At 35.6% G+C, this 24,463-nt stretch overlaps 1 protein-coding gene across 3 annotated transcripts in view; it reads right to left on the reverse strand.

The window, feature by feature from the left end:
• Window positions 1–24,463, reverse strand: part of SCAPER (S-phase cyclin A associated protein in the ER) — a 150,842-nt gene that overhangs the window by 18,539 nt on the left and 107,840 nt on the right. For all 3 annotated transcript variants that reach the window (XM_072402028.1, XM_072402030.1, XM_072402029.1), the window contains 6 exons: window positions 22,573–22,688; window positions 20,298–20,421; window positions 9,121–9,350; window positions 8,789–8,944; window positions 3,952–4,186; window positions 3,111–3,260 (listed from right to left, as the gene is read on the reverse strand). In XM_072402028.1, coding sequence (XP_072258129.1) covers window positions 3,111–3,260; window positions 3,952–4,186; window positions 8,789–8,944; window positions 9,121–9,350; window positions 20,298–20,421; window positions 22,573–22,688 — 1,011 coding nt within the window. The remainder of the gene's footprint in view (window positions 1–3,110; window positions 3,261–3,951; window positions 4,187–8,788; window positions 8,945–9,120; window positions 9,351–20,297; window positions 20,422–22,572; window positions 22,689–24,463) is intronic.

A 24,463-nucleotide genomic window follows, 5' to 3' on the forward strand; every position in this document is an offset into this window, starting at 1 on the left:
AAACGACGCTGGAATCCTTACCTCCATGGTCCCGCTGGATGTGCACAGCGGGACCATGGAGGTAAGGATGTGACAAAATTACAGGGTTAACCATCCTAGCCATTTTTTTTTGCCCGTACGAAGGTCGTACAATGCACAGTTTGGAGAATTAGCCACAAACCAGAGTGAATCTGAAAAAAAAAATGGTAAAAAGTAACAAGAAAAGAACTGTACAGAAAACATGTACGAATACCCGACCAATAAGACAAAAGGTAGATTGAGCCCAGTTGTGTGTGTAAGCATTTAGAGCACTATTTATGTTTTCATAACAATAATCTTTAATCATTTATTACCAGACAACCCTTTTATATAAGGTAAAAATGACCTTCTTTTTTTGGAGGGGTTTAAAACCCAAGGCCCCTCTCCTTCTCAGTGGGAGCACAGAGCTTCCTGGGGTACATGTGTCATGCATCCTGGGAAGCTTCTGGCTGCTCCTTCTATGCATGCCCGAAAAAGGAGCTTTTTCTTCAATGGGGTAAAAAAATGCAGATCTCACGTATGTGCAGCAAGACCAGTGCTCTTTTTTTCCTACTATGTCATGTGATCTCGCGCCTGCACAGTTCTAGGTTGGGTGTTGTAGAAAGAAGACGGAAGATAGGGTAAGAATATGGCGACACCCAGCACTTCCTCTGCACAAGGTCAAAGGAGGATACCAGGATCATGCGGGACCCAATCCAGAAAAGCTCTGGTAGGATTGATGGGTCTGCAAAGGTAATGGTGAGTGAGTTTTTTTCCCCAGTTTACTTCCGCTTTAAGGTAAACTTTTAGTTTTTAGCATTTGCATATGAACAATGTCATGGATAAGTTCTTGAAGAATGGAGATTTAGATTAGTATGCCAGTTTCTACATCATCATTAATTAGGTCAGTTTTTCTTCAGCTCAATTAACTTAAATTACAAAATTTAATTAATTTCATTCAACATGCAAATGAAACACTATCTAGTTAAGTTAATTAGCTTAATTACAAATTGTGTAGATACCGATGCATATGTTTAATTTATAGGGTGACAGAACTTGTCCTTACAAAGTGATTCCCCTAATGTAAGTGACATGGATTCTCTATGGAGAAAAAATATAATAGATTGCCTTAAAAGAAATTGCTTGTCAGGCATACATTAAACACAGATCTTCACACAGATGCAAAGCAGGTCACTGTGGTGGCGTGCCTTACGTTTTACAGTGTGCTGGACAGCTTGTTTACTGTTGCTCTTGAAAGCTTTTCAGAGAAGAATAAAACCTAGATATGCCTGTTCATTAAAGCAAATCCCTGAGATAATGAGAGATTTGAAATTTCTGGATCAAGTTTAAATTCTTCAGGTCAAACTACATTAGTACTACCTATATACGCATTCCCCAACACCAGCAGATGAATCTACTTGTGCTTGTTGTTACTGCTTTACTCACACTGCTTTAATTATTAGGACGTGTATTGACAGGCTTCTGTTCACTTTAGGCAGGTTTTGCATACACATACCACAGTATGGGAATATAAAACCACTTTGAACAGGTCAAATACAGGTCTGGAGAAGGTCCACTGCAGGTCAAATGCAGCAGTAATAAATTCTGAAATGAAATGCCTCAAACTGATTCCATTGACACAAGCCCTATATCTGTTGTCACAGACCATCACATCAACCATCTGTATTATCTGACAACTATGATCTGATGTTTGAGATCAGACTGTCTTTAAAGACTACAGTATTTAAAAGAAATTAAATGAAAAAATACTAATTCATGGATCAAATAGAAATGTTTAAAACTAAGGAGCATATGTATGGTCCCTCATCATGTGTCAGTGCTTTGCCAAGCTACAATCTCTTAATCAGTCTCCATAGTCTTTTTCTCAAGACCAACCAATTCTTAGCTTCAGGAAGCTAATGGCACCAGGTACTTGGTTGACCCCAAGGAATTAAATATGAAAGAAACAAAGAATGGAGCCTTGGTAGGGGCAGAGTTACAAACAACCAGGGAACCTCTAAGGCAAGAAACTAATAGAAGATGTCTGGGATTGGAAGGTGAGTCCAGGTACAAGGTAAAGGGTCCACATGAAAGGTGGAGATCTAAGCAGATGGTCCAAGGATGTAAGAGAGAACAAACCAGAGGTCAAACACAGTCAGCCAGTCAATGGATAGTAAAAAGAAGTAAAGTGGTTCATGGTTGGAAGAAAAAAAAAAGCCAGGAGATGATCCAGGCAGAAAATGTAGACTGGTCAGAAAAAACTAGTCAGCAACAAAAAATCAAGAACAAACATGCACCTTAGCAATTAGCACATGGGTGAGGCTGCCATGCAGCTTTACGAAGGATCTGACTAATCAGGACTCTGCAGTGTCTGCTTTCAACGCCAGAGGACTGTAAAGTGCAGTTGCAGAAAGCTGAATAGCCTGGGGTTACAGCTATGAGTGTTGGACCTCACACCAACCTAACCCGCTGCACAGAGGAGAGGAGTGGCCACCAAGCGATGAATACGCCGCTAGCAGCTGCCGTGAAAAACATTATTTATAAAACAGTAAATGCGATACTTCCTAAACATTAAAGGGAAAATTTAATAATGTATTTTTTTTTTTTAAAAGCATGTGTCAAGAAGATACTCTTGCTTTAACTATTTGTTGAATGTCAAATTATCTGCTCTAGAAATTTACTCAAAAAAAAGATGATAATAAAAATAAAAAAGATGATAATAAAAATTCTCGTTTTTTTCTCACAATTCTTCCATTGGTAAACATTTTGCTCACTTTTAACAGATTCTCTTTAGTTACATGTTGTGTATTTAGGACAAGATGTTATGGGAAAGCTCCCCAGCAGGGTTAACTATTCCATTCTCTATGCAAAGCTAGACACTTATATCTATATAATAAAATATTCCTGGACACTTTGAAGTTAGAAAGGCTAGAACTCCTGTCAGATTTTTATTTCTGTCTGGTTTCCCCACTGTTGTCGCCAGCACAGAAATTGAAGAGACAATCTTGCTAGGTAGTAGTACAATATCAGACAGTGGTTCTAAAATTTTGGCTTGACATTACACTTTCCCCACCTCCCATAAAATATCCTGTTATACATCAGTGGTGACATACCTGATTGTCCAAATTGTTCACTGTGAAGTATCCAACACACACAATAATTTCACGAAGCAGTTCCTCACATGAGTACTGAGTACAGAACCAAATCAGAGAGCTGATCACATGTCGGAAGGCAAGAGAAAGACCCTCTGCTCCTACAACAGACTGGAACGCGAACCAAGGAAAAGATCATTTACAATTTACTGTGCATCAAGACAACTGCAAACAAGTCAGAAATATGAATACAGTATCATATTTTAAGGCAAGTTGTATTGTTTAACACCTAGTTCAACCATTATTACAATAAAACCTATTTAGGTAAAAAAGATAATATTAGGTTTTAGATTAGTCAATTCAGATTAAAAAACAATTGAAATGGAGAATGGCAAAACATTTTTCCTACTCAATTAAAAATCAGCCCCTGCATATATATTCAAAAGTTATCGTTTAGGTATGGAATCGTATAGGTGAGCTCTTTATTAAGATCTAAGCCCTTGTGATGCAAAATTTAAAATATAGCATAATGTTCTTCTGAAATCTATATTGTTTAGTACTTTACATTTATTTTATCCTGTTTGACAGACAGAAGCAGAATAAGTCATAGGTGATCAGAATAGGACTAATTAGTACTTGAGCCTATTCCTTAGGCCTATGAGAAAGAGGCACATGCAGGTAGGTAAAGACAATGGCTACAGTCATTGAAACGAGTGTTAAGTTATACTGCACAGCTCCAGGATTATATTGATGGCACTTAAACTATAATAAATACACAAACTGCTTATGTTGTTTAGGACCCATTTACCCCCTATCTGGTACATTTCAGGGTAGCTTCATACATTCACATGTACATTAATACCTGAAAAGATTGGAGATGAAGAGTAGCAAAGCTGTTAAGAAACTGCAGACTGTGTATTGCCACTTGAATGGTGTTCTGTTCATATGTTTCTTTGGAATTGGAAACACTTGGCTCTAAGGAAGAGTTATGAAATAAAGCACAGTATAACATATGTAAGACACCCACAAGATCTGAATTTTGTAGCGCCACAGACAGTCCTGAAGGATCCTGAGAACTTTCAAATATGTCCCAAGAACTGAAATAAAACACAAACAATTCATTGCCAATTAGGAAAACACATTTTTACAATGTTAATGTATAAGAGCTTGGGGAAAAACAGGCATATTGTTTTGTAGACAGGTCTCTTTTTTTTTTGTTTTACAATAAACCTAATAGAAATCCAACAGTATAAAAACCCTAAAACGAGTTTAGAAAAGGTAACTAATGTGATAAATACTGCCTAGACATCAATATGAAAAAAACAATTGATTTTTCTAAAAGAAAAATACTAAGAACTGAAAAACAATCAGTAAAAAACAGAATAGGGAAAGACAAAGACCATTCTTGGATATTTTTTGGAGTTTTTTTTTTTTGGTGCCCCAAATTACAAAATATAAAAACCTTTATACCACCCTTAAAACTGTGTATTCTGGTAGAGCAAATGTAATATCTGGTATCCTATTTATAATGGGTCTCGTAATTGGGGTCATTGAAGGAAGTACATAATAAACATTCAGATGCTCATTTCATTTCATTGGGTTATATGGAAGAAAGAGAAGGATAGTTTGGTTGGTAATATGTAACATGAGAAATTCTTCTTCCTGGGATTACTAATCAAGACAAATTATAAAAAAGAAATTGAGTTTTCCATTTACTACAAATTCCTCCAGGGAGTTTACGCAGAACCAAGGTAAAAATGCTCCCCTAAACATTTTAAAATTCCGCATTAGCCCTGATGTCTTGCTTTTGTTTGGCACTGCCCATAGTAGTTACTAGTCACCTGGGACAGGATTAAAAGTGAAAAAGAAATACATTTCTGACAAGTGGAAGCATGAACCAATATTGGACCACTTGCCAGAGGCAAATGTAATTTGCAGCTGTGTGGATTAAGCATTCAATAGGTAGACACCAATAATTAGTTACATGAAAGACAGTTGTTACAAAAAATCTGAAGCTGAGCTAGAACGCTAAATCATAGGCCTTCTGCAAAGTAGGTTCAATCTAAAAACTATATCAGATACCCCAATTAAACCACACTAAGGAAACAAAAACATACTTCTAATTTTTAAGGGGTATAAAACAGAAATTAACTAACAGTACATTTTAACAAATACCATTAGCTGTCATAAAAACTTAAATGATCACAGCAAAGCCACAGGAATTCTTGTAATCCCCTTATTGTTACAGAGTCCAGGAGGACTACATATGCACCTCTTTGAATTGTTCAAAGACTTTGTTACAACACTCCATTAGGACATATTATACACATGGAATGTGGTGATCAATTTCTTTGCTCAAAAATGTGTTCTGGTAAGAACTGCACCAAGTGGAAAAAATGGAAACAATCTCCAACAGAATTCCATTAGGCCTGTGGGAGGCAACAAGTGTAAAGGGAAACAATAGAGCTAATTTCAGACATGGCGTGACCTGCAGCTCAGCAGATGACTCAACCACAGTCCCAATTTCTCCTATTCAAGTGAATAGGTTCAGTTGGGACCTTTTGTTTTGCGCGTGGTTTGCAAATACAACATGCCGCTTTTGGCTGTAGCAGCTGAGGTCTGAAAATCTGCACCACTGTTACATACCAATTTTGTTGCCTGTGGTGCAGTTATATGCATTTATACAGATATCGGTTTCTAAAAAAAGACTTCACAAATAAATTATTTTTTATGTATTTAACATATGTAATCTCAACTTCAACTACTGTGCTCCATAAGATTTAAAAGCTCAACTGCTGTCTGTAAATATAAAATAATAATGTGCAATATTCATATTTACCTAAGAAGATTACAAAAACATTTTACATCATCACTAAGATTGCAAATCCATCTCCGTGAAATGCATTAAAAAACATCAGCAAGCATGGCTGGAAGAAAAGTTCTCCAAACCCACACATAAACACAACATAACCCATGACTAATTTATAAAAAAAGCTTAGGGTTTCCACAACACTTAGATATTCCTTCATGTCTATCAAGAAAGCAAACAAATGATATACATTACAGATGGTTGCTGGTTAGTAAACCAATAAAGGCATCTAGAAGTAAAAACTACTTTTTCCAGACTGCCTATACACATAAAAAAAGAAATTTATTGAGGTGTCAGTGAATGTATAAAAACTGCTAACTGTTAGCCCTGGACTCAATACAAGCATAGTCACTGGCAGTTGAAGGCCAGACATAGTGAGATGCCTTTTCTCAGTGACATGGTTGGTTTAACACTAACAACTTGGAAAACTCTGAGATATATATACAAATTAAAGTTACCATGGAACTAAATGATTAACATTCTTATCCATATAAGTTTATAAATGTATGAACTATAGGTTCATACATAGGTATAAACATGGGTATAAACTCTAAGGAGATATGACATGTTTTTCCATTACCATTATTTGCTCAATAGTGCAAAATGTAGTTCAGTAAAGCACTACTGTTACCAAAATATTGTTTTTTGGCTTAAAACACAGCCTTTTCATTTTATATAGAATCTGATCTCCAGAAATCTAAGTAAGCAATGCAGCATGGGTTAATGGTATTGGGAGAATTGAAACCACACATTCAAACTGTTCCTGACAAACCCAATGTTTTAGTTAAGTTAGTGAAACCATGTTTACATTTAGGGGTTGATAGTAAATTTGGGAGGTTCCTGATGTCTCCTACTGGTTTGGGATGTCACTTCTAATCATATAAAGCCTTAAGAAATAGAATAGGAAAATGAAAGGGTCTATTCAAGAAATGCTGAAAAGAGAGAAAGAAAGAAGGTGATCCGACCTAATGATGGTATAATGGTAATAAACACATTATGCTTTCTGTGTTTCTAGTAAATGTTTTGGATTCGTTTGTTAGACAAAATCTAATCAGTGTCAGTTTGTGGATTGGTTGTGCAATATTATACTGGTTAAAATAAAATACTCAATACACAAAACAGAACTAAAACAGCATAGCTATTAGATGCAGATTTATCTATCAGAAGTGCTCTCTCTATCATCTTTAGGCATCTTTCAGCTTTGGGATTAACTAAATTAGGATTAACTATTTACTGGCCAGTTATTAGGAATTACATTAACTACAAAAAAAAATCAATATTGCACTTTCTAAATCCAAACTGGGCTACTTATGTGGCTATTCATGTTGATACATGACAGCAAATACACTTTTTTAGTTCTCAAACAGAATAATAGAACCGATTACAAACTGGGTAAACCTAACAAAACCAAGGTCTCTGTAAAACGTAGAGAAAGGTATCCAACAATAGATATCCCCCTAAAGTAATTTGCCAACCCCTAGAGTCAATAGGCAAAAAACACTAAAATTCCACTAACACATTCCAAAGGGTTTTATATAATCAAATTACTAAATTGAGATGTAAAATAACTGTTCATTAAGGGAGCAGAACAAATATGTCTCAAATCCTCATAAATTAAAATGAAATGGGCTTCTTCAGAGGAAAATGAGACAGAAAGGGTCAAATATTCCAGAAAAGTTCAGTAGAAATGTGCCCCAATGACTTTTTCTAATATCAAGAGAAACTTGGTAACTTGTTTCCAAAGTAGGCTCTAGTTATTTGTAGCTAGGTATCAAATCAGTAAATAGAACTGATTACTGTATAGCATCAATAGCTGCTGAGGTTGTAGCATTTATTTCTGGACTTAACAGTATCAGTTCAGAGGCAATATTTTCTTGTCTCTGTAAAATGATCCAAGACATAAAGTATTAGACAAATTATCCTTAAAAGATTAGGATGGGGTTGAAGTAAAGTAGCACATGCCTATCCAGCTCCTGGGACTGTCAAGTAGGCCTGCAACCCTCTACCAACACATTTATGAACATCTGACATCCCTCACAAATGCTTACTAAATACTTTTTCTGCAGAGAAAAGAGAGGGGTATGTCTGACTAGCTATGTTACAGATTGCTGAAAAATGGCATAAAGTCCCCTACAGACAAGCAATAATTGTTGACCATAAAAACGAACAAGCGACAGTAAAATAAATGAGCTCTGTGTGAACAGCCCAGTTCAGTTATATAGAGAAGGGAAAATGAGTTTGAGGAACCCCGCTGTGTTCTCCCCATTAGGTAACAACAGTCATTTTAGGCTGTCAGGGTATAGGTGTGAGATGCTTGATTGTGTAAGTCACAATTGTTAATCTAAAACAAGACAAAAATCTGGCATCTGTACACAGCTTACCTCTAATACTTGTTAAGAGTGATGCTGTGGAAGGGAAGGGGAGGTAATAAATGAAAATGAGGGGTTGTAAAATGTCTTTTTTCCTACATGCTTGTTTTAGTGAGTTCTAATTGGTTTTAAATAAAAATTCAAACACACCATAAAAAAAACAGCAGAACCACGGCTTTTAGATCTCGGCAAGTATGCATATGCATCAGTGAAGACTAATGTCTGATTAGTTATGCATTTAGGAAAAAACATTGACTGGGGCTTTTTTCTATTGATATGTTTGTGATAGTGTCATAATTGAAGTCAATTGGGAGTACCCTACAAATGTTGGAAAGGCATTGAGTCCTCATTTCATGCTCAGAGACAGTTTACTAGACGAAAGTAAACAGAACATAGCAAGAGAGACAATCTTAGAGAAACATGTTAAAACAACAAAGAAAAGTGTGGGAGAATATTCTTACTTGCCAGACACAGAAATACACAGCCTGCAAAGTTCATGTAGCAAAGTAGTGGCTGCCTGCAAGAATGAAGATATTTTGGGATTTTCATCAAGAGGACCTTGTACAGAAAGAAAGCAGCTGGATAGCTTGTCAATCAGACCAATATTGACAGTGTAGCTGCAGAAACAAAACAAAGAAGCAAACATTAGGGTCAAAGTGTTAGACAACTACAAATACATATCTATCTATATATATATATATATATTTATATATATATATATATATATATTTAACACAGAAATACATTTATGATAACATCAATAATATTAGCATGACCTAACAAATACACAGACCTGATGATATCCTGGACACGTCCATTGAAAGCATCAGCTGGAGACAACTTGGTTTTGGCTTCAGGCTTTGTTTTGATTACTTCATTCTGTCCAAATCCAGCTGGAGAACTGGTTGTTAGACATGAGAATATTTTACAGCAGAGCTGGAGGAGTCCTGTGGTCAAACTATCAAAGGTCTGCTTATTAACACTTCTCCCTTGGCTGGCCTTGTCATCATCTGGGACAAATAACTATAACACAAACAGAAATGTTACCATTTTTCTGTGAGGAGTCCATAATTACAAATCAAGTAGTATAGATTTACTATTATAAGAGAAAAATGTTAAACATAAAACCCCCTATTATTGCAAAAGTCCTCACAAATGAGTACTTAATGTTTTCATTTGTGACACATCACAAGAAAACTTACGTGACAACATAAATATAAAGACAAGAAAAAACAAAACCTATGGATAGTTAGATAATTATTAAAAAAATATATTATCATAAATACACTAAAATGAGCCTTAGAGCTTGTGACACCAAAGTACATGTCATGGCAGTCTAAAATGAATGCAGGAATTAGTCCTTCCCAGTGTCCTCAGTAATGACCAATATTAAAGATTAGACATATACAGCATCTCCGGTACTGATCAGTAGTAAAGACTAGTTCTGTCCAGTGTCCTCAACAGAACCAATATAAATAATACTTCTGTAGGCAGTAAAAAAAAAAACCTTTGCAGTGTCTCCAACAGTGTTTCTTATAAAGAATAGTACTGTCCAGTGTCTTCCCCAGTAACTAGTACAGGTCTTATGGTCCATGGTGGTGACCAGTATAGATTGCAGTGCCCCACTAGTCATAAATACAGAAGTCAGTGTACCTGGCAGTGATCTATACAGACCTCTGTGAAGTCAGCACTGACCAGTATAGATTTCAGTGTTCTCAGCAGTGACCAGTGTACATCTGAGTGCCTCAAAAAGCCATTAGTTTAGACCAGTGTTACTTGACCATTATAACATGGGGGAACCCTGGAAATAAATTTTATGTCTTCTGAGAACCTCTGCTATAATTAATATATCCACAGCTCACAGTACATTAGTGTGGTGGTCAGTAGGAACAATGCCTAATACACTGCTGACTAGTGGAAGAATGTTACCCTTGCAGATTGGAAAAACAATCAGTGGTAACTGACCTAAGAATCACAAATTGCTCATTATAGATAAGATAAGACAAAAAGATCACTTAAGTGACACTTAAACTGACCTTCAGGATTCTAGATATCACTGTCAATGACTGGTAGTACTAAAGCTACGTACACACTTCCAATTATTATCGTTGGAAAACGAACGACGAACGATCCTGCACGATATCTACGAACGATCGTATAGCACCGATCCTGCACATAGAGATAACGACACGATCGTTCGTAGATATTGTACACACAATAGATACGATCGTTTGAGCGATAGAGGAACTATGTGCACGACAGGAAAGTGAACGAACGTTCGTTCATTACGCATGCTCAGACCATGGACGATCAACGAACGACCGTACACACGAACGATGTTCAACGATCGTCATCCGATCCGCCGGTCTGGTCGTTCGTTTCCAACGACTTTCCTCGTTCGTCGGCGTCGTTGGTTACTTTTTTACGAACGATTTTTTGCCCAATCGATCGTTCGTCGTTCGTTTTGAACGATAAAAATTGGAAGTGTGTACGCACCTTAAGTGTATTGCATGAAACTGGAAACTGAAAAAGTCTTCCCTGCTCCTGTTCTGCAGGCATGTTGCTTATTACCCCATATATTGCAAACAGACCAGCTATAAACAAATTCTTTTTTTCACAAAAAATGAAATCACATACTGTAGTAACACATTTGGCAGGAGTTCTCTTTCTCATCCAATATGAAAAAACAGGATTGGATGTAGTTGGGCTTTAAGGCACCATGTAGGAAAAGATGTAGTGTTCAGATATAAGCACCCTTCTATGCTAAACAGTCATTTATAGCAAAAACATTTCATTATATATTCTGATGCCATCAAGTATTGAAACATTTTAGAAATAAAAAACAGTAAAAAAAAAACGAAAAACATTTTTTAAAAATTGTGATTCTTAATCAGTTTGTTCCTCTAGTTAGCACGGCTCTTGAATTCATCATGCATGGCACATCTGCTGTTGGAGAATAACTTTGGAATCAACAAGAGACTACTCTGACAGATGATGTAGGTAAAGTTGGTTCTTTTTTTTCTGTATTCTACAAGTATATATATATATTTAGGTATGATGTGATCAGACAGTAGTATTTTACAAAAAGTATTGTCCAAGCAACACAAACATTTTTTGCCAAGTTCAAGAGCTGTTTTAGTATAATTTATCTGTATAAACTACATATTTCACCAAGCCTATACGCTTAATTAGATTAGAAATCCTGGGGTACAATCTACTTTGTGGTTTATGTTAAGTTAAATAAGATATATGACATTAGTTCCATTGAGTTCAGTGAAAGCAGAGTGGAATGTTCTATTGAGTTCAGTAAAAGTAAAGTAGACATAACTATCAGGAATATAGTTATATAAAGAAACATAAAGAATTCATGCTGAAGCAGAAACAACCATATCTGACTGCTATAAGCGAACATATGTGCTACTGCTGTGACCATTAGATAGAAAGGAATAAAGGCTAAACATAGTCTATAGACAATTGGGAGGAAAAGGCAGAATAGGTGCAACCTGACCTAAAATTACCTTTTAATAATAAATGCCAAATGTTTTAAATTAAAGATTTGTTTATGTACCAACAGTTGGGTTTTTTTTTGTTCTACACAACAACAGAAAACTACAAAAAAAATGTTGTACTTTATTCCTATTTACAATTTATGGGAAAAAATGTATTCTCTAAGTAATTCTTTCAAGGTACCACTGGCCAACAGTACAGGTAGTCCCCGAGTTAAGGACATTCGACATAGGGATGACTCCTAAATACAAATGGGGCTTCGCTGCTTGCTGTGTGCAGGACAGAGACTTGATAGGGCGAAGGGAGGCAATCTGCATGACTTTCAGAAGAAATCTTTTGCTAAACACATCTAAGGTTGTGGGTGATCTTTTCTGCAAGTTCTTGTAACTCTTTAATGCCCAAGACAAACTCTGCAGTTGTCTCTTTTTGCACATCAAAGCACAGCTTGCTCCAGAAGTTAATAAATGTCTAGGTTCCATAAAGTTTTTTTTTTTTTTGCTTTGTTTGTGATTACCTCACAGTGAGGATTTTATACAATAACTGACACCTCACTGCCTAATAATATGTTGAGACAAACATCTATCCTAATTGCATTTAATAAAATAATGTAGCTGTTCCGATTTACATACAAAATCAACTTAGGAACAAACCTACAGTCCCTATCTTATATGTAACCCGAGGATTACCTGTATTTCCCTTTAAAATTAAGCCATAAGGTCAAAGGAAAAAAAAAACTGTTGCACTGAAGGTTCCTATAAACACAGTGGCCTCCATAATTCTCAAATGGAAAAAATTTAGCACAATCAGGACTTTTCCAAGTCGCCTAGCCAAACTGAGCAGTTGAGGGAGAAGGACCTTAGTGAGAGAGATGTCCAAAAAATTAATGGGGTATTCTAACTGGGCTCCAGGGATCCAATGTAGAGATGGGGCTAAGTTTCAGAAAGACAACCATAACTGCAGCCCTCCACGGATATGAGCTTGAAGGCAGAGTGGCTGGACGGAAGCCTCTGCTGAGTGCAAAACACACAAAAGCCCGATTGGCGTTTAAAAAAAAAAGTACCTGAAGGACTTTCAAACTGTGAGGAAAAAGATTCCCTGGACTGATTAAACCTAGACTGAACTGTTTGGCCTCAGTTCTAGTCCTTATGTCTGAAGGAAACCAGGCATCCCTCATCACCTGCTCAATACCATCCCAAAAGTGAAGTATAGTGGTGGCAGCATTAGGATGTGGTGGTGTTACAAAAAAATGGAGGGGGGGGGGGGGGATAAAAAAGGGGGTACACCCTGTACACCCTCTGGATTTATTCTCCTCTCTTTTTCATTTAAACTATCCAAAAGTAGACTTAATAGAGCATAATAACAGTACACTACATTTCAAAATAGCAAATACCGGTACTACTGGTTTGATATTAAGCAACAAGAATACAGGAGGACTGTTGTAAGTGTTATAAGATATTGAGCATAAAGTAATGGCAAACATTCTTTTCTTTGCTGAAAGATGACAGGGATGAGTCCCAGAGAAGCTGTGTGTTGGAATGAGGAATCCTGAAGCTACATCACCAATGAAGTGATTAAAAGGTTAGCAAGGCAGGGACTTGACTTGAACAATTCATCTATTGTCTATGATACCCTATATTGCGGAAGCACGTTTATACAAGTGAACACGTTTTGACAAGATGTACAGAGCACATACAGTCACGCCCTCGCCTTCCAGCTTTCTCTGAAGGTATTTTTTTTATGGCTAGTAGCATTATTTTTGGTAAAACACAGGGATGAAACCATCTAACTTTTGTCCTTTAGGATTTGTGGTACTGATAGTATAACTCATGTAGTTTTGACCAAAACAAAGAGTTATTTTATATCTTGAAAAATAATGTAATTATACAAACTTTAGGGATCCAACTGTGATGAAAGGATTTTTTTGTTATTGTACGCTAAAGAAAAAGCTCAGCAAATACCAGAAATCAGCACAATTTTACAGATGCATTTCAGGATAGTGGTAGCATCATCAGCATCAGACTTAGATTACAGTAGAACTGAAGATACCAAAAGCACCAGTATCAAAAACATAAAAAATTAGAAAGCTGTAAGGTAAATATGAATGTCATTGACAAAACCCCACAACACTTGTCAGATAAACCAGTATTTGAGTATCAATATATGTGCAATAGCAACGAGTCCCAACTTTAACAAACTGTGGCCTAGCATAACTAAACTGAGACATTCATATCTGTATGAAAGAAACCAACATTATTTTAACAACCACAGCTATAGTTTCTCATTAGACATTAGCATACCAAATATTAAAAAAAAAACAGACTAGTTCTTTGTAGTTGCTACCCCTGACACCCATGACACTCTTCTCATTTCTTTTTAAATCATTCTTCTATTAACAGAGTTGCCTTTTATATTTTAACACTGTCTATCATGTTTTAAAAAAACATTGACGTTTTATTCTTTACTACCGTGTTTCCCCGATGATAAGGCAGGGCCATCAAATAAGACAGCCCCCCCTTTTTAGGTAAAAATGAAAAAGTAAATAAGGCACCCCCCTGAAAATAAGCCCTAGAGCATATTTTGGCCTTCAAAAAAAAATAAGACAGTGTCTTATCATCGGGGAAACAGGGTAGCTGGTTGCTGCATATGTCCTACAATCTGTTTATGCATGCATGGTCGAAATAGATTTCTTCACCCATCTGGCCCATACTGAAATGTGAAGAGTTGCGCTTGGGGCTGTCTATTGCCACTATGATAGGAGACAAATTTATATTCCTAATCCGATTTGCCCTGAAAAACTTGCCTCTGCATAAAAGTCGAATGTAATTAAGACCATTCATTGCTGCTTTTTTGTGCCTTGTGTGAGTGGTCCTGTATCTACCTCTACCTCAAAAAATGTAGACACCCAATGCTACTGTCCAAACTAGGTAACATTTGCATTGTTAAAATGTTCAGCCTAGGTAAAATTATGAAAAGTAATTCTACATCTTGGAGAATCACTATTTTATCCAAGAATTAGTAACACAACAGTAACTGAGCGCAGAGAAAAGGTGACACATAGATGGCATCTATTGGGTGATAAATTCCACCATCTTATCTGAGATAAATGCTTACTTTGATTATAATATGATATTGGTGTAGACTAATAACGCAGATATAGCCTTAGGTAGATGACAAGGATATACAGTCCTTTTCTTAGAGGACTAAAAATTATCTACAGGATTACAAAAATTTGAGAATTTACATTTACATTAAATGTACAGTAAATCACAAACCTCTAACTTATTGCATGAAGTTTAACTTTCTTTTATGAATAGTATTTTTATTATTAAAAAAGTTTATACCCAAGCACTATAAATATTATAATAAAATTGTAAAAATATACAAAGAAATTACACAAGTATATAAGCCAATCTTAAAAGGTAATATACAACCAAAAAAAAAAATTTCCAACCCACACCCCCCCCAAACAAAAATGTGCAAACTAACTTACAAGTAAAATACATATCAGATGCCATTGACCCTAGTACAAACTAGCTTTTAATAACTGTATATACATTCAAACTGTTTAGCCAGCCCGGTCCCATGATGTATTTTTAAAATCCTCGGATTGTTATTGAGTACGGCTATGTTCAGACTGGTTATGAGGTTGCCGTGCGGTTACCGCTTCCTCATACCAGTGAACCTTGCCTTGGGGGAGATGCTACAAGTAGACTTCCCCCACAGAAGTCCCAAAGAGAATGAATGGGGGTGTCAGCGAGCAGTGTGGTACTGCTGCCAGCTGTCTTTAAGAACCAGTTCTGAGGTGTCAATAAAAACAAATTAAATCATAATAGTAAACAGTGTTATAATAAAAGAACATTTGAAAATTTGTAAGCGGAGTGTGTGTCTTGATCAATAGCGTAAAAAGGCATGCAACATCTCTATGTGGCTCCACCCAATGCGTTTCGCACACATTCGGAAAGCTGCTATGTACTGATGTTTAAATTGATCTATCACTAAAGTTTCCCATTCCTATGAATCAATAAAAAAACATGTTGTAATTACCATATCATATAATTATTATAAACAAAAAAAAGTATCTCTGCTTGCTTAAAACTTCTGTACCCTAATGTGACCTAAAATGTAAGCAGAAAAGATGTTGTGCTCTCAGTGCTCTGCTACCAGATGCAATGTTTGTATTTTGAGTTCATTAACAATTCCTGAAAGCTATTTATTTTCAGTCAGACAGACCCCATCTAGTGACATGCAGTAAGATAGGAGGATAGGAGAGGCCCAATATGTGGAACTACTAAGCAGGAAACAGACTTGCCATGCAGAATACAAATAAGGCATCCCCAAACTTTACATATATTTTTGATTATACCTGGTTTAGGAGGCTGTGAATTACCAAAATAAAAAAACAGATTGTAGCAAAATTGCCTAAATATTGTTGCTGGATTATTTTCTCCTAATATGATGCATGGTAAGTAAGAATAGGCAAATTGCCCAGAGCAGCTTTATAGGAGTAAGAATGAATCTGTGTTTGACCTAGTTGTTGGTAACATTTTGCTGCTGTGGAAAATCTCAATTCTGTAAATTCAGGTTTGGTATGCTCTACACTTTTTATTAACAGAGTATTTTTGAGGATCATATTTAGGGTATTTTTGTTTATTTCTTTAGGAGTGCTTTGTTTTTTCTTTGTGTACTTACTTTATTGTAACTGTTTATTTTATGTTGTCACACTTTAAAAGTATTATATGTTTTTGGCTACTTTTAATGAAATAATAAAATAGGCTTTTTTGTACTAAAAGGACTGTTGAAGGGAGATTTGCTAACTCTCACGATCCATTTAAAGTCCATTGTTAAAAAAAAAAAAAATCTTGATTTTACCTTCCCTAATCATTTCCATGTAGATTGCTATTCAGAATTCCTAAAATAAATTTTTGTGAATCTACTATGGCTACAAGCAAAGGAAGGGTTAATCAAGGGTGGATTCAGCTGCTTCAATGACTCCCCCTGCAAGAAAATACCAATTTCTGTTACACGATTGTCTGTGGCCATAGCCTAAGGAGAGTTTACATAAAAACAAAAGCTTAAAGACATCCGCAGCTCAGGAGGAAATCTTTCTTCAACTCTTCAAAAAAAAAAAAAAAAAAACTCACTTTTTAAAGCGAGATCCTGGAATAAAACTTACACATTGTCATTTGAATTTAATACTGGTATTTCTTAAACTTACTGTGTAGGTGACTCATAGGTCAAGGATTCAATGTCAGTGTCAAACTGCACATCCGAGTATAGGATGTCTTGTTATGATATAAAAAAAGGCAATGTTTATACGCACATTTCTTTCAATGTGTGCATTAACTTCAAAAATAATGAAAAAAATGAGCTATGAGTGAGTAATGGAAATGAATGTTAATTTAAAGGATAGAAAAGGCAACAGAGTGTCAAATGTTGCTATGGATGCATAATGTAATAAAACTGTGTAGCTATCTATGTATATCTATCATTTTTTTAATTTGGTGTGTTGATTATAGATTTAGATAAGAAAATTCTGTGTTCTTGCTTTTAATAGCTTACCTTTAGTTTACCTAAAGACACCCCCACCACAAACACTCACAAAATGATATCATTCAACCTTTAAAACAAGAATGATTGCTCCTGCTGATCCCTACATTATAACTGTGTCCTATCGTGACAGAAGGGCAGGTAGAAGACAATCTTACAGTATGGTACAGTTTTGGGTAAAATAAGACATTCCTGAAACTGTCAGTTTCTAAAGAGACTTTGACGGATATTTTTTCTCCAAAATTAAGTGGTTTGCTCAGGGGGAGAGGTCTTCGATGTTAGAAAAATGTAATTCTTTGTTCCATTTAGGGACAGGTTTTTTTTTTTGAATGAAACAAATTTAAAAAGCACAATTAACCCCTTGGTATTAAAGTGTGATTTCTGCATAGCCAAAACATCATTTTGCTGTTATTATATTAAAGAAATGGCTCTAGAATGGCACTCTGCTAGCCAAAATAATCTTTACGTTTCCTCATTGTTGCACAATTTGTGCATTTTTGTTTAAATGTTTGGTAGTTGTATAATGTACTGTGCACTTACAACTCAACCTTCTCTTCTAGTCATTGGTACTAGGTGTAATGAGCAGCTAATTTTTTTTTTTAGGGCCACTTTAGATACATATGCTGTAATAACATGTTGCATTAACTAGGATTGTGGTAAAGGCTAGTAAATCATTTGGATGGACTGCAAATGTGTTGTGTTATATTATTACACTGGAGTGCCAGTCAGTATGAACAGAACAGCTATTGTTAAGGCTGGGGAAAGAAATGCCAATGCTGCAGTACCCAGTAGTAGCTTTCATGCTCGATTATAAACTATAATTATGGAAGTTTGATGCCGGCCTACAAAAACAGAAATGTCATAATTTGTTTTTAAATTAACTATGGTGTATGAAGTGACAAATTAAATTTAAAAATATGAAAAACATTTTATAAGTAAAAGAATTGTCAGTTGTACCTATGGCTTTAATACAATACAATTTATTCTAATGTTCTCCATACATAATCAATGCCCTTTAACTGCACCTCACCTGTAAATCTAAGTCTTGTAATACACACACGGATGAATTAACTAAAATAAATCTAAGGACAGATACTACTCTACAACATAAAAGGAATTGTGTGTAATGAATGTTGCACTGACAAGCAAACAAGCACAGCCATTAAATGTCCCTAAACAGTCCAATTTCTGACTGATTCAAAAGGCGTTATTGTAAATTATTCACAGCACATACATAGATTTTCAATTATCAAATGACTTGGCTCCAGGACAGATTTGCACACCAGGCTTTAGGACGAATGCTGTGTCTGAATATCTTACGATTATGAGCTGCTGATGAATTAGGAATGAAATTTTAAATTAAATATTCAGTGTGCTTTGCAAATACTGAATTACTGGCTTCGAATAGCACTTAGAACTTTGCTACTTAGACTAGTGTCCACTGTGTATTGAAACATGATGTTGTATATATGGGGTAATAATTAGTCTGGCTTTGTTATCACAGGAAAAAGTTACAGCAAACCTAGACTCTCAATATTTTATATAGGCACTGTAACGGTTGGAGCACTGCAAAGACAGATGCAGTTAAGTTTTAGCTGATGATATTAGCAGATGCTGTCAATTCAGAACATTCTGCCACATACAGAATGAAAACACAAATAAATAAAAAAAAGTAGGCACAAATATGCACTAAATGTACACATAGAAGTCATAAATAATGAAGGCTCCATAGATAAAAAAACCCAATAAAGCTAATTCAATTATCAGTATTATTTTATCTGAACTTAGTAACACGGGTACTCTTTTCATGTGGGTTCTCTGTTGTGCAGTACAATAAATGTTGTTGAGTAAAATACATTAAGAAAAAAAAAATCAGGGGAAATGGTTTATTTGGTTAGGAGGTTAATGTGAGGTCGAGCAAGTGTTCAGGCATAATATACTATGGTGGAAAAGGGTTCCTTAAACTAGATTAAGTTGCTTAAATGTAACCAGGAAACAAGACAACCTATTTTCCTCATGCAGTCTCAGTACAGAATTTGTATTTGAAGTCCCACTAAGCCACAGGTATACAACATCTGGCAGATAAAAAAATATATAGTTTATTGTGCCAGGGGTTGCACTGCACTAAAGAACATCACGTGTTGCCAAAAAAAAAGTTTGGAATAGCTCAGAAAACAGTGAAGGAACAGCTTATATTTCTGCTTTGATATTCCACTGTACCATCTCTGCAACCTGAACTGTAGTTTCTAAATAAAAAATTGATTGCTGTATAGCAGGTATGATAAGTTGTCTGCTTCTATCTACCCAGGACCGCTCCATTCAGTCTCTGATAACCCCCCCTTAAAAAAAATATATATATGAATTGAAACTTGCAGAAGGCTAGACATGTCACCTGGACCTGGTAACTGTCTACTTATGCACAGAAATGAGTATTATACGGTAACCAGTGTACATGTGAGCCCCATTAACAGAGGAAGTATATATTTTTTTAAATTTTTTCTTTATACTAATTTTTTTTTTTTCAGAAGCAGATCATGGGCAAAATATTAGAACAGAAACTTTATTGTGCCTGAGTTTCCATTCTTTAATAATAATATGGTAAATACAGCTTTATTTTTCCTGAGTTGCTGAGTAGTAGTTACACTATAAAGTCTACTCTATACAGACAACACCGTCATCAACATTCTCCTGATCTTTGCTCATATTGGGCCTCATCTTTTTTTTCTACATTAACAACTATCAACAAAATGATTGCAACAATATTAAATGTTAAAATGTTCTATTGCTACATAGATGCACAGAACATGTAAGCATACAATGTAGAACAGAAAGAACATTAATCTCTGTTAAATTAAATGCAAGATTTATAAAACTGGTTTTGGGAAATGTTATTAAAAAGTTTTTTTTTTCACCTACCGTCAACTGCTGTATGAGCAGCTCCAGAAGGAAAGTAATCTTACTGCTCATGAGGACATAGGTACAATTCTCTGGACAATTGCTGCATGTTAATGTATAGAGGTTCACAGCATTGCACAGTGACCTACAAACATAAACATAATAATTATTAATATGTAAATATCATTAACATACCAGCTCTGTCCCATGCAGATTTAAACAACAAATAAACTCTGTCTTTTGTTAGAGCATAAACACATAATTCTTAACAGTTGATAAGTTAGATGCCACATCTGGAAATCCATTACAAATAAAAAAAAGAATGGCAGGTAAAAGCAAGGTATTATTGTTGGCCACCAGTAGATGACACTGAATCTCATGTAAAGTGTGTAACAAACTTGTGTATCTGAAGGCAAGTTTGTTACGCACTTTACATTAAAGCCACAATGCCAACTACTTTGTAACCTGGATATGAACTGTGATCTTTTTTTAATGGCATTTTGAGGGAAAAACACCTAGTTTATAGTAACGTTTATACAGCAATTGCTTTGTGTAAGTATCCTTAGGTTTAATCTGTGATTTTATGTTTTTATTTATATCTATCTATATCTATTAATAAACTTTAGTAAACTAATAAATTATTAAACTAAACTATTTAATAAACTTTGAAAAGACTCTTCATTAAAAAAAAATGAAGAAGAGAAATATATTTAAGTATTACTATACAGCAACTGTGAAAACTCTCTGGCTGTCACTTTCTGCTTTAACAACATTTAAAAGTTAATGAACAATATGATTGCTCTCTAGTTAATGATCATTAGTTTTGTAATATAATGTATATAGCTGTACTTTGCATATAAAACCAGTACTGTTGCTATCTCCTTGTTGGTTCTCCCTGACTGATTTTTACCTATACTAAATAATAAGCTAAAGTGTGACCTGATTTTAGAAAATGCATGGAAGGATTAGTAATGAACCACAAAGACTGGCCAGAAGGATTTGGGTTGCTGGGGGACAGATTAAACCAGTACCAAATTTATTAATCCAATTACATGTAGCATCAGGGACCACTTGTTCTTCTGATGTTATAATAACATTTACATACAGAAATGTACATGTATTGAACATAAAAGATCAACCTTATCAAAATGGACTTCCTAGAAAGGCTACATTTCTCAGATGCTACATTATACCCAAAGTAAAACATATGAAAATGTGGGTTGCAGTCAATTAAACATCATGGTCACTGTATGTCAGTGGTTTTCAACAAATGGTACCCTATACCACAAATGGAAACAAAAATAAAATTAAAAGGTACTTTTTGTCTCTTTGGCACAACCAACTGCAATGCCAGCACAGCGGAGGACCTGGGATCCTCTATAATCTTTTGGAACAGCCAAAGCTCATAAACTCTCAACATATCCATTTTATTGTGTCAGTATGATTCACAGAAAAATATGGAAACTACCAGTATATTAAAAAAAATTTGAATGAAAAAGATACCTTAGGATTTTTTTTACGTTTTGCAAATAATCCTATGCAAAGTGTAATATACTGGTGAAAGTAATATCAAAGCAGAACTAAAGGCTTGATATGTAAATATTAGAATTAATATGTAAGAATTCAGGATTGTTCACAGTATTATAATAAGATGATGCAAACCTTGCTTACTTGTATGATTTTAACAAAAATGTAAAGTTTGTCTTCACATCCAATGTTTACTTGAGTATTTGAATGTTTACTTGGCTGTGTAGAAGCCCAGGAAGTAACTTTTGACCTACTCTTTTTTTCAGATTTGTGTGTTATGAAAGCATGCATTCTCAAAACCTTTTAGGCTGTGTCTACACAGACGTTTTTAAAAACACATGTAAACGTTCCTACTGCGTTTAAATGCGCTGGACAATGTCTATGCTGTGTTTTCCCATGTTAGCCACGTGTTTTAATTTTTTAAACGTTGCAAGCAACGTTATAGATAGTACTCATAAACGTGCTTTAAGGAAACGTCCTGTTGTAGATTAGCCCATTGGATTGCATAGGAATTTCAAACATGGACTTTTAAAGCCTCAGGTTAAACGTTGGGGAAAATGTCTGTGTAGACTAAGCCTTAGATATGTTTGCTTGTTTAAACCACGTACATAATTATCATAGAGGAAACAGCAGGTACACGTATTGCCGCATATTTCAGAAGACTCAGAGCAAAATTTGCAAATGTAAAGCATATATATTTATATCATCAGAAAGGAAAAACATAAAGGCAAACCAATATGTCTTATTTTGGGAAGCACTAAATACATACTTGAAAGGGATTCGGGTAGATGTGCTGGGGTTACACACAGGTGTAGCAGTTTGAAGAATCTGTTCCACAACTATTAATCCACCTGCAGCCCGGAAGGAAATTTGATCGGAGACATTCTTTAATAATAAAAAGAGCAAATATTAAGTTCAGTCATACCTAGAAATAATGGCATTAAAAAAAAAGGTAACATATTTTTAAGTTCCCAATGCCAAAAATTGTTTTATATTAGGGCGAGGGTCCTCTAAAGTCTGTCAGTTGCTGCTTTCTCAAGTGCAATGTTTCACATTATATCTCACAACTCCTGTGCAATAATAGGTGTATTTGTTTTATATATGATCAGGCCATGTAGTTTTCACCTCTCCTAATTACAGGGCACAGTTCTTTGACAGTGCTATGCAGACTTAGGAGCATGAGGACAGTGAGTGAGGTTACCTAGTTGATTGGGTAGAATCTGTCAGACGTCAGCATCACACATATAAAGAGAAATAAGGATCAAATAAAACTCTTTTTAAGGTAAGCCTGGACTAATGTAATATTTTAACATTAAATGCATCAATATTGCAGCATTCCTACAAAATCACAACGTGTCAAGTACTCCTTACGGAACAGCTTAAGGTTTGGGGTCTATGATATGAGGAGGGTAAAAATCACAATTACCAGAAAAGAATACCAACATAAGGCCTGAATGGTAACCAACATAAGTAATGGGTCTTTAGCAAATACACAGTATATCAGCAAAATAGCATGAAAGAATATATTATTTGGGTATGATCCGTTTTAAACAGCATGAAGTGGCTTAGCTGATAACACAGGGTGAATGGAAATATTAAGAGCCCTGCAAACCTGCAGTACTATGCCCTTTGCTTAACCGCAGTTAGGAACCATTTTGTGCATCCAGCTGCAATGAAACATGACACAGTTTCAGAGAGCAACACGTTGCTTTTGGTAAAAATGCACCATGGTTACAGCTGTGTGTAAAAATGTGTGGTGCAGTTTGCTGCTCCCAGGCACTGTTTGATATGTGCCCAGGATCAGGCACCTACATGATTTTCCACCACCAATGTGAATGGGACAAATGACTCGATGTGACTTCCTCAAACTCAGTGTCCCTTTTTTAATCCAGAGCTTTTGGTGGTGGATCAATGTATGCTGAGTGAAAATTACCTAAAGTGAAACTAAACTCCATAAAAAATCTGCTAGGAGGTAGACCTGTATGGCAGACATTGTCAGTGTCAGTCATTGTCTGCTCTGATATAAGAAGTTTTTGTCCCCTAGCAATAAACAGTACAGATCCTGAGAATGGAGGCAGGTACAATGTAGCTCTAATGCATAACCCAATGTACAAAGTTTGCTCTACAGGTCTGAGAATCCATTTCTTTCAAAAGCCTGCTGGCACCTATTAGCTAAAACTTAGTATTTGAATGCCCACAGCCCAGGTTCTCTTTAAAAAACAAGTTTTTTGAGAAACAAACCCGAAATTCACGTCAGTGTAGCTCACAATTTTCAACTACATTTCAGACAAATATTTCAAAATGCTTTGAAAGAAATCTGTCAGAAAAGAAATTTGTCAGGTGACATTGCAGTTTTCCAATGCTCCTACAATACTTTGCGAATCACTGACCTGGAATATAGATGTTCTATTAGTATACCTGCAACATGCATGCTAGGACAGTGGCTTACTAGGCAGTGAGGAAAAGATAAGCGTTTCCTTTAAAACACACATTAGGTCTCTTAAGCTCCTATAATGTGATACGAACTTTTAGCATGCTAGTTTTATTGGTGGAAAAAAAATATTATGTATTCAAAATCATAGCTGTATGATGTATGATGTAGCTGATCATCCAGCGTCGTTCTCGTTCCAGCGCTGGGTGATCTCTGAAACAAGAAGCCG

This window comes from Pyxicephalus adspersus, chromosome 2 (genome assembly GCF_032062135.1).
Source record: "Pyxicephalus adspersus chromosome 2, UCB_Pads_2.0, whole genome shotgun sequence".
Taxonomy (NCBI): Eukaryota; Metazoa; Chordata; class Amphibia; order Anura; family Pyxicephalidae; genus Pyxicephalus; species Pyxicephalus adspersus.